Source organism: Grammomys surdaster, unplaced genomic scaffold (assembly GCF_004785775.1).
Source record: "Grammomys surdaster isolate TR1022 unplaced genomic scaffold, NIH_TR_1.0 171, whole genome shotgun sequence".
In the NCBI taxonomy this organism is placed as follows: domain Eukaryota; kingdom Metazoa; phylum Chordata; class Mammalia; order Rodentia; family Muridae; genus Grammomys; species Grammomys surdaster.
In genome coordinates this window covers 2397617-2409194 of record NW_021604619.1, presented here as the reverse complement: position 1 = coordinate 2409194, position 11578 = coordinate 2397617, and the positions used below count along the sequence as shown (strand labels likewise).

The 11578-nt window shown below is 39.5% G+C and overlaps 1 protein-coding gene across 1 annotated transcript in view; it reads right to left on the bottom strand.

The window, feature by feature from the left end:
* B3gat2 (beta-1,3-glucuronyltransferase 2) overlaps positions 1-11578 on the bottom strand; it is an 85058-nt gene that overhangs the window by 28554 nt on the left and 44926 nt on the right. Inside the window, exon 2 of the mRNA XM_028767235.1 lies at positions 3468-3612. Coding sequence (XP_028623068.1) covers positions 3468-3612 — 145 coding nt within the window. The remainder of the gene's footprint in view (positions 1-3467; positions 3613-11578) is intronic.

Here is an 11578-nt window from a genome sequence, read left to right as displayed (position 1 = left end):
TTCACATATCCATTCATTCATTCTCATATTCATTCATTCATTCATTCTCATCATTCTCATATTCATTCATTCTCATATTCATTATTTCATTCATTCTCATATCTATTCATTCATTCTCATATTCATCCATTCTCATTCATCCATTCTCATAGTCATTCATTCATTTTCATATTCATTCATTCATTCTCTCTCCTCCCCTTTTCTTCTCCCCTCCCTCTCCATACTAATGTGAAAATGAGAAAGAATGCACCTAATACATGGATCTACGGACCTCAGAACTCTGCTCCCTATTCCTATGGAGACTACACAAGTAAACTCTAAGCCAAGATGAGCATTTTAAAGTTTCAGAATGAGGGAAGACTTCTTCAAACCCAGACTTTTGTTATCTTACCAACCAGATCACCCACATTTCTGGGCTTCCAGAAATATCAATAATTTATTGAAAATTAAGATGCAGAGCAAATTCATGTGGGATGTGCAGTTTTCTTAAAGGTGACATGGTACACCTATTTTAAGTAAGAACTCCAAGACAACAGGTAGACAAGACATTTTTACGATATGCACATTTCATTGTGGTTTGGAAATGTATTGAAATGGGCGGAAAAGTCCAAACAGTGGTCATGTGACAGGGAAAACATTTCCATAGAATTTTAGCAGTGAAAATATCTCTCAGGTCTTGCAGTTAAAGCTCCCAGTGTGTCTTCCTTGAATTTCAGAAATACCTATTTGGAAAAGAGCACTAGGAATTATCCAAGCTGCCCTCACCAAACTACTCATGCAAGGTCATGTGCATCCTGAAAGCTATCTGGGGCTGGTCCTGAGACAAGATCCGTGGATGTTCAGGACCAAACGTATATCAGCTGGCTTCTCTCGGAGTGGTGAATTGTCACTTGCATGGCCAGCATGTAACCTCTCTTTGTGTTTACCAAGGTGTGGCACTGGGAGTAGGCAGGCAGTGGGACTCTCATGTAACCACCTCTCTTGCCACAGGAGGACACTGTGTCCCAGAGAAATGGAAGGACTTTTCCTGGTTTCTCCAAGTTGTCTATTCTAGCTTAGATCATAGTGAAAAACATATTCAGTTTTGGTTTTTTTTTTAACACTCATGATGTTTAGCCTTGAATTTTTAGAGCCACGGATGAGACTGGATGGGAAAGGACTCTTATGAATCCTTAGGATCAATAACTGACTATGGAATGCCTAACCCCAAATGATATATCTGCAGTGCAACCCTACACCTAAGAGAAATGCAGAAGAGGGGGTGAAAGGATCATTAGATCCAAAGGCCCAAGATGCCAGCTGTTAGTGTTTCCTAGACATGACAGGGGAAGTGTACCCATGAACTGACAACTGTACAGTTGACTGAACAAGGCCAACATAATAACAACATCCCTGATATGCCAATGTGGACAGAAGAATTGCATGTGGCTCCACCCCACAGGTAATCATCGGCTACTGAGAGGGAGAATTAGTTTGCTATAGGGATAAGCTGCTGCATAAGTGTCCAATACCAATTGCTCAGCCTAGGACACATGTACATACAAGCAATGCTAAAAAGACTCAGTGGTTTGTATATACATGTCTACACATACACACACACACACATACATGTAACAGTAGTAATTAAAGAAGAGGTCATGAATTGGGGGTCACTGAAGCAATTAGAGGGGGCAAAGGAATGTTGAGTGTCAGAGGCAGCCTTGCTTATACACTGAAGGCCTAAAATCAGCAATAGGCCTAAGTCAGCCTGCTAACACAAAGTCTTGGGTCTCTGTGGAAAAACACTGAAACAGATAGCTATAAGATATTGTAAACAGGCAGCTTTGGTGGAAATTTACCAGCCTGGATAAGAACAAGTAGTCATAGGTCTTGTGGATAGTCGTAGACCTTGGGTAGCCTTGGTGGATAGTACCAACTTAGGTAAGGACAAGTGAATCATAGGCAGAGACATAGTGACCTGTCCCCTGAACCTTCACCCAGCCAATATCCTGTTCTGAAAGATATCTATACTCCCCCTGAACACCTACGCTCTGGTGTCATCCCCTTCCCCATGTCCTGACTTTTTATGTATATAACCCCTGTGTGAAAAAGTAAAAATTACAGTTTGATCAGCCTATTGACAAGCCGTCATTCTTTGCATCTGCCTGTTTCCCCATTCTCTCTTTCAGGTGACCTCCCCAGACCCCTATTTAATGCCCTGCTGGATGGGGTAGTTGAGAATGAAATAGATGGAGTTCTTAACATTTTTATTTTAAACAAAAAAGAATCATCACACTCTCCCAAGCATGGCTCACCTACCTCTCAACTGCTCCAGCTAAATGATTCAGCTGAAGTGCAAGCATAGCTTTGAGGTTTTAAGAACTAAAACGTAGGAATATGGACAGTGGATTTGGGCCATGGGGCAGGAACAAGGGATCTAGATTAGCCAAGGTGCCAGAGACCATGGCAAATATCTTCCTTTATGTTCTTTTGTGAAATGAGGCCCAAAACTCATCTGTCTTTTCCTATGATGCATTGTGACAAATACACCATGGTAGCCATTTGTGAGCATTTCATTCTCAACTTCTAATATTCTTTACAATCGTATTGTAATCCTCAAAATTCATAGTATCAGAATAAAAGTGGCGAGTCCAGTTTAGAGCATTGTATTCATGCCTTCTGAGCACAGAGGCTCTGACTGTGGTTGGCAAATACACATGAAAGCCGTAGAACCCAAGACAGTGCTCGTGATGGATGCAATCGATTCTGAAAGCTTTCTCTCCATCTTGTCAGCTACTGATTGTAGCGATCATCTCTCCTCTTACCCTCAGGTTCCATACCTCATCCTGGTACAGCTATCAGGAACATCAGTTCCAACAGCCCACTGAAAATGAATCCCTTCCTGACAAAGCAGTGTTTGAAAACTTTGTGGTCCACATGGGTCTACTTTGATTCACTTGGTTGGTCAGGAAATGAAAACTTTCAAAGATAGTTCTCTTCAAAAGAAAAAAAAATGGATGTGTCGAAGATCAGAACCCAATTTTATGTTTTAGCTTTTCAAATATATTAGCAAACCACTAAATTTATCAATAAACATTAAAATGACTTTGCCAAGTTTAATTTTTTACCAAACTTGTCAATAAGCATGACATATTTTAATGTATCGGTTTTCTAGACAGAGGCACCAAAAGGTGTAGCTAGTAGACTACATGTAGGTAGGAGCCATGGCTCCATTATCTCTAAATCCCCAAGCCCAACCCAATACTGAAGCATGAACATTTGTGAGACCAAAGGGTAGAGAGGAATGGCTATTTTCTAACCACTTCCAAACTCAACTTCAACTTGAACCACCAAAGAACCGATTTTGAATATTCAAATAGTTCTTCGGATGAATGAGGTACATTCAAGGGATCTATGCAAACTGGTCTTTCCCAGCTTCCTCTAGGCCCCATCCAACAGGGACAAATGTCCCATGCATATTTGCTCACCAGCCATGTCGATGGCAAAAGGCCTGTCTTCTCTCCATCCAGTGTACCAGCCAACAACTTTGCCATTTTTCACCAATGGACGTTCATAGCGTCGTCCGCCAACTAGGCCCACAGGCCAGACAGAAACCTTGCGGGTGGTCCTCATCTACAAAAGAGGAAAGAGATGAGCAGAACTTTTATTAATATGTAGTGATCCATGTGGAAAGAATGCAGTTACTATGGTTTCAAAAGTTTCCAAATGGAATCTTTACCCCTCTCCCCACCACACACCCAGTTCACTGTCATTTTGACTTTCTCAATGTCTTTGGTTTTGCTGTTCATATAGATGGCCCAAGACTTAAAGAGAAACAAAGGCATAGTAGTTCATGCCTTAAGTCCCAGCGCTTGGGAGGTAGAGGCAGGTGGATCTCTGAATTTGAGGCCAGGTCTACATAGCGAGCTCCAGGACAGCCAGAGCTCCACAGATCCTGTCTAAGAAAGAAGAGAGAGAGAGAGAGAGAGAGAGAGAGAGAGAGAGAGAGAGAGAAATTAGGTGTCAGTGCCCCAATATCACTTATTTGAAGCCAGCCTCAGGCTTAATTTGTAATTATCAAATGCTTCCCATTTGTCTCTAGATTGAATCTATCTGAGAATTAATTTTTTTGTTTTTTTTTTTTTTTTTTGTTTTGAGACAGGGTTTCTCTGTGTAGCCTTGGCTGTCCTGGAACTCACTCTGTAGACCAGGCTAGCCTCGAACTCAGAAATCCACCTGCCTCTGCCTCCCAAGTGCTGGGATTAAAGGCGTGCGCCACCACCACCCAGCGAAAATTAATTTTCTAAAGTGAGTCATTCCCTAGGAAACATCATGATTCAGTAAGTGACGTCATTCAGAATGACTTTCTCCAAACTTTTCATTTCTATCGACACCTACCTTGGCTGGGAAGCAGAGGCAGACAGATCTCTGTGAGTTCAAGGCAAGCCTGGTCTAGGTAAAAAGTTTCAGGCCAACCAGGGCAACATAATGAGACTTACCTAAATAAAATTAAAAAGATTTCAGAGCAAAGAAACAATGTTAAAACTTGCAAGAGGAAAATGACAACTCACTTACAAAGGCAAATTTCTCTTGCCTCTAGGCAGAAACCCTAACTGCTACAGAGGCATGCAAGGATGTACTTCAAGTCCTAAATGTAAACAGCCCTGACAACTAAGATTTTTATACCCAGCAAAATCATCTTTTAAAAGTGATGAGGAAATAAAGACCTTCTAAGATAAGCACAAATAAATAAACAAACCTAACATGGCAACATACTGCAGATTAAACATAAGGAAATTATATACAGAGAGAAAAAATACTAACAAGAGCTCATGCTAGAATAAATTTCACGAGAACAAGAAGAGAAATAAATAAAAACACAGAAGAAATTAATCATCTTTTTAGCAGATCAGAAAAAACTTTATGATGGATATGGGAAAGTAAAGGAACTATACTTGAATCAACTTAAAAATATTATTACAAGCATCAGTAAGTAATAACAGCCTAATGTAAATGCACTTAACACTTCCCCCTAAGAGGTGAAGATAAGCTGGTTGAAAAAAAAAAACAACAAAAAACCCAAACCAACCAAATAAACAACAACAATAGCACCAACAAAAATAAAAGCAAAGCAAACCAGCGAATGCAAAAAAAAAAAAAAAAAAAACAAAAACCAAAGCAAACCAAACCAACCAGTTGACCAAACAAAAAAAAAATCCAAGAAATGTCTCATAGACAATGATGAGCTGAAAACAAGAGGTTGAAAAACTGTATTGCAAACAAAGGGACACAAGACAAGCTGGAAAGTGACAACTAAAACCAAGCCATACTGTATATCTAACAAAGTAGACTAGAAGGAAAGATTGGTCAGAGGAGACAAAAGATATAGCAATTACAAATTTACATACCATCCACTGATATCCAATTCTTCAACACAAGCACTATTGCATATAGGGGGCCAGACATAAAAATAATCACTGATTCAATAACTATGACCAAATAGGTCAGAAAACAGCCAACTTTGGAGTTAATTATATCCTAGATCAAATAGACCAGATATTCTATTGGTGTGCACACTGGAGATTCTTCTCAGCATTCCATGGAACACAGTTTTGTCCATAACATGATCTTAGTTCCTTTATCATTTCTGTGATAAAATATACTGACAAAAGTGATTTAAGAGAGAAAGGGCTTACTTTTACTTTGGCTTATCAATGCAGAGAATTAGAGTCCATCACAATAGTAAAAACAAATGGCATCATGGTAGTGGCGGAAGCATGATGTTGGTCAGTCACATCGTGTGCAGATGTGAGCAGGAAGTGAGGCTGGGTCATTAAACCTCAAGAGAGTTCCCAGGAATTCACAGTAAAGATCTACTTCCTAAAGGTTCTAAAATGTTCCCAAACATTGTCCCCCAGCTAGGGACACCTGTAGTGGGTTGGTCTGATGCTGCTTGTATTCTAATGCTAAATATTGGTTCCTCAAGATGGGGTTGTTCCTGATGAGCAGGTCACACAAAGTGATGCCATATGAACCTTAATCCCAATGTATCTGGTCAATAAAAGGATAGAGACTGTGATTGGGCAGGTGGAGGAAAAGGTGGAACTGGAATTTTGAGGAAAAAAATAAAAAGAGGAGAGGAAGATGGAGAAGGAAGAAGCAACCGCCATGGACCAGAACTGCATGGCCAGGAGAAACAGCAAGTAACAAGAGACCTATAACAAGGGAATAAGTTAGTATAGCCCCAGCCCTGCCCAGTCTAGGCTTATAGCTTGTAAATAAAATACCTGGATTGTGTCTTTCATATAGGCTTGTTAGGATTATAAATTTATATTACAGACACCAAGTGTTCAGACACATGAACCTATGAGTGACATTTCAGAATCAAATCATAAAAGATAGTCTTAACAGATTCACAAAATTCAACTAATTTCTTTTGTATTATCAGATAGTGATGGGCTAACATGAGAAATAAATAGTAGAAACTATGACAATACGTGCAGATTGAGTAATATACTCTTGAATGATCAGCGGATCATTCAGAAATCAGCAATTAAAACTTCTTAGAATAAAAATACAACCAATTACAACCTTTGGGATAAAGCAGAGAGATGTCTACGAAGAACGTTTACAAATACAGGTGTGTTTACATAACAAACAGCAACAATACAGATAGATAACACTGCACCTTAACATGGTAGAGAAACAAGAATAAGCCAAACACAAAGGAATAAATGGAAAGAGATACTATTAGGGTAGAAATTAATGAAATGGAGACTAAAGGAACAAAATAAAGAATCAATGAAACAGAGTTGGAACTCTGAAAATGTAAAAAAAAAAAAAAAAAAAAAAAAAAGTCAAACATCAGCCAAGGGAAGACCCAAATAAATGATCACAGATTTTGAAAGGAAACATTAGAACAGACACCAACAAAACTCAGATGATCTTTAGGAAATACTTTAAAAACGTATTCTAAAAACATAGAAAAACTAAAAGGAACAGATAAATTCCTAGCCCTGTATGATCTATCGAAATCAAGTCAGGAGGGTGTAGACAACTTACATGTAATGAGCAGTGAGACTCAGACAATAATAGTCTCCCAGGAAAGGGAAGCCATGGTCAGACCAACTCATTACCCATCCAACTAGACCTTTGTCGCATTTCAATGTATCGTCATGATAAAATCCCAGAAGAAGTAGTAATAGAAGAGAATACCTTAATAAATAAAAACTTACGGCAATACTATACTAAATGAGGAAAAACTCCAAGTATGTCCTCTAAAATCAGGAATGAGACAAAGGCATCTCTTTTCTTCCTTTTTGATCAACACATTGCTTGATTCTTTAACTTTTAGAAAGTAAGGCAAGGGAAAGAAATGAAAGGAATACAAAGAGGAAAGGAAAGAATCTATATATTCTATATATCAGATATATTCATATCTGTAGAAGGCATGGTCTTAAACTTAAAAAACACTAAGGACCCCACTAAAAAACTCTTTAAGAGTTTTAATACTTTTAGCCAGGTATCCAGATAATACAACTAAATTGTCTTAGTTAGGGTTATTACTGTTGTGGTGAAGCACCATAACCAAAGCAACTTAGGAAGAAAAGGGTTCACTCAGCTTACACTTATATATCACTGTTCATCATGAGAGACAGTCAGGACAGAAACTCAGACAGGAAGCTGAGGCGGGAGCTGATGTAGAGGCCATGGAGGGGTGATGCTTACTGACTTGCTTCCTATGGCTTGCTCAGCTTGCTTTTTTATAGAACCCAGGGCCATTGGCCCAGGAACAGCACCACCCACAATAGGCTGGGCCATCCCTCATTGATCACTAATTGAGAAAATGCCTTACAGCTGGATCTCATGCAGGCATTTCTTCAACTGAGCCTATTTTCTTTCTGATGATTTTTGGTTGTATCAAGTTGACACACAAAACCAGCCAGTACAGGGACCTACCTAACACTAGGTCCTATGACACAGAGGGGTGATACTGATTTGCTCCTCCTGGCTTATTCTGACTGCTTTTTTTATAGAACCCAGGACCATTAGCTGGGGGATGGTACCACCCATAATAGGCTGGGCTCTCCTGTGCTAATCACTAATTTAAAAAAATGTCCTAGAAGTTTGCCTACAGTCTCATCTTATGTAGGCATTTTTTTTTAAACTTGAGATTCCCTCTTTTCAGATGACATAAAACTATCCTGCACAAAAATCAGCAGAAAAATTAGTAGCTTTTCTACATAGTAATAATGAACTTGCATAGAAAGAAATTAGGGCACAATTACACTTGCTATAGTGGTTTGAATAGGTTTGGCCCCCAAGTGTTTGAATGCTTGATCAACAGGGAGTGGCACTATTAAAGAGGTATGTCCTTGTTGGGATACGTGTGGCCTTGTTGGAGGAAGTGTGTCACTGTGGGGTGGGCTTTGCCAGTCTTCTGTCTGCTTTTGGATCAAGATGTAGAATTCTCAGCTCCTCCAGTGTCAGGCCTGCCTGGATGCTGCCATGCTCCCGCCTTGATGATAATTTGACCTCAGAACCTATAAGCCAGCTCCAATTAAATGTTGTCCTTATAAGAGTTGCCTTGGTCATGATGTCTGTTCACAGCAGTAAAACCCTAAGTAAGACACTCACAATAGCCTAAAAAAAATTAAAGAGTAAGTATAGCAGATAAAACCTATATAATGAAAACGGTAAGGTTCTAAAGGAAGAAACTGGAGAGAGGTAAAGACTCTTAATGCTTGCAGATTGGTAGGATTGGTTTCATGACAACAGCTGTATGACCGAAAGGCAATCTATAGACCTAACACACTTTCCATCAAAGTGAGGACATTACTCATAGGAATAGAGAAAAACAAAACTTCAATTCACAGGGAAGCACAGAAGACTCTGGATAGTGAAAGCAGTCTAAGCAGGAGGAAAAAAACGCAGTCAGTATCATAATACCAGACCTCAAATAATAATGCGGAGGGAGAGAGATAAATATGGCACCAAAACAAAGCATGTGGACAAATGCAAAAGGTACCCAGAAGTAATTTCACCAAGCCTCAGCCACTAACCTTTAACAAAGATGGAAAAGTCCATTAAAGTAGAGAGGCAGTTCCTTCAAGAAATGGGGTTAGAGAGATGTCTCAGGGGTTAAGAGTGCAATCACAACTGCATGTAACTCCACCTTCAAGAAGATTCCACATCTCTGGCCTCCCAGGGCAACTGCACTCACATGCACATCCTGCTGCCCCTCCCCCATACATACACATAACTAAAAAATAATAAAAATTAAAGACTTGGTACTAGATATGCACATGCAGAAGAGTGACACCAGGCCTACATCTTCCACCCTGCGCCAAATGGCAAAACAAGCCAAAGCCGTTAATACAAGAAAATGAAACATCGGAGCTGATAGATTCAACTTTAGGGAAAACACTTGACAATATAGGTACAGGCAGAGTTTCTGAGAGTTTCTCTAGCCACTCAGGAAATAATAGCAAGAATTGACAAATGGGATCTGATGAAATTAAAAACTTCTGTGCTGGAAAGAAGCTTCCAGCAGAACAAAGAGAGACCTTATGGAATGGGAGAAAAATCTTTGTCAACTATACATCTGACAAGGGATTAATATCTGTAAAAGCCTAAAAACTTAAACATCAAAACAATTCATCCAATCAGTAAATGGGGAAACGAATAGAACTGGAAATTCTCAAAAGTAGAAGCAATTAATACATGAGAAAAATGTTTAACATCCTTAGCCAGGGGGGAAATGAAAAGTCAGAGCTGAACTGAAAGCCAGGCATGGTGGTGCAGGCTTTAATCCCAGCGTGGGGGTGGCAGATGCAGGTGGATCTCTGTGAGTTGGAGGCCAGCATGGCCGATAGAATGAGTTCCAGACTAGCTAAGGCCACACATTCTCTATAGGAAGAGAGAAAACAAAAAGCCAAACCAACCAAACAAACAAATCACCCAATCCTTAAATTTATAGGGAAGCACAGAAGACTCTGGATAGTGAAAGCCTTATCAGAAGGGAAAATGTGATCACTATCCTAACACCAGACCTCACATTACAATGTGGAGAGAGACAAAGATGGCATGGTATTAGTATGAATACCAAGAGATGGCTCAACAGTTAAGAACACTGGCTGCTCTTCTGGAAGATCCAGGTTCAATTCCCAAGACCCACATGGCAGCTCCAGTTCTAGGAGATCTGGCTTCCTCACACAGAACAGCAATGCGCATAAAAGTAAATACATTTTTAAAAAGGCAGTTAATGGTTAGACAATGTCATATAACACATTCCTAAAGCTAACGTTGTTAATTTGTTACTGGTTTTTTTTTTTTAATGTAATGGGGAACTAGAAAGATGACCATGTCTCAAAATAAATAAATAAAATGAAAAACCTACATTTAGATTACAAGTCATAATAGTTATAATGACTACAAAAAAAGGGGAAATGTTAGCAAGAATGTGAGGCGGGGACAAACAAATGTGTATGTGTATCAGAAGATGAATGGATAAAAAAATGTGAGAAAGACAGACACACAGTGTAGCCTGTTCAGTCATCAAGAACACAACTTATATGTCACTCACAGGAAAATAGGTGAAACCAGAGATTATCCTGTCAAGTTCAATAAGCCAGACTCAGAACTACAAATGCCATGTTTTTTTTTCTTCTCATAGGTGAACTCTAAATTTAAAGAATGGACTAAAAATACATGTACAGAGAACAATTGTAAAGGGACACCCTAAGTGTCCCTGTATAGGCTATGAAATAGCAGGAGCTAGAAGATGCAGCCGGGGAGGGGTCCATCCTATGTCTGGGGATGTTATAGAGAACCAGAAGACATAGCAAAGTCATGCTCTACAATGACAGTATTTGCAAAAACGACCTGACCGTCCATATGACAGGATGCAGGACAGTGGTTCTCAACCAAAGGTCATGACCCCTTTGGGGGTCGAACGATCCTTTTACAGGGGTCACATGTTAGATATCCTGCCTATCAGATATTTACATTACGATTCATAACAATAGCAAAATTCAGTTTTGAAGTAGCAATAGAATAATTTTATGGTTAGGGTCATCGCACCATGAGGAACTGTATTAAAGGATCTCAGCATTAGGAAGGTTGAAGACCATTTATTTAGAGCCCACCAAGGAAACAAGCCTATGAAGTAGATCTTGATCAGTGTTGCCCTTAAAACACATCTGTGGGATTACTTTGGCAAGAATTATTGACATGGGAAGACCTACTCTGATGTAGGCAGTGCCCTTGTGCTGTAGGAAGGACTACATAGAAAAAGAGAAAATGAGCTGAGCCAAGGGTTCATTTTCTTCTCCTCCTTGAGAGAGGATGCGGTGTGATCGGCTGCCTTAAGCTCTTGCTGCCATGATGCCTCTGCTTTGTTCTTCTGGACCCTGGAGCCACACCAATCCTTACTGTCTTAAGCAGCCTTTACCTTATAGTCTATGTAATCAGTGGGCAAAGTAACTTAACGTAGATACATAACTAAATGCCCCACAAAACACATATATGTATACATATATGTCTATCTATCTATCTATCTATCTATCTATCTATCTATCTATCTATCTATCTATCTATC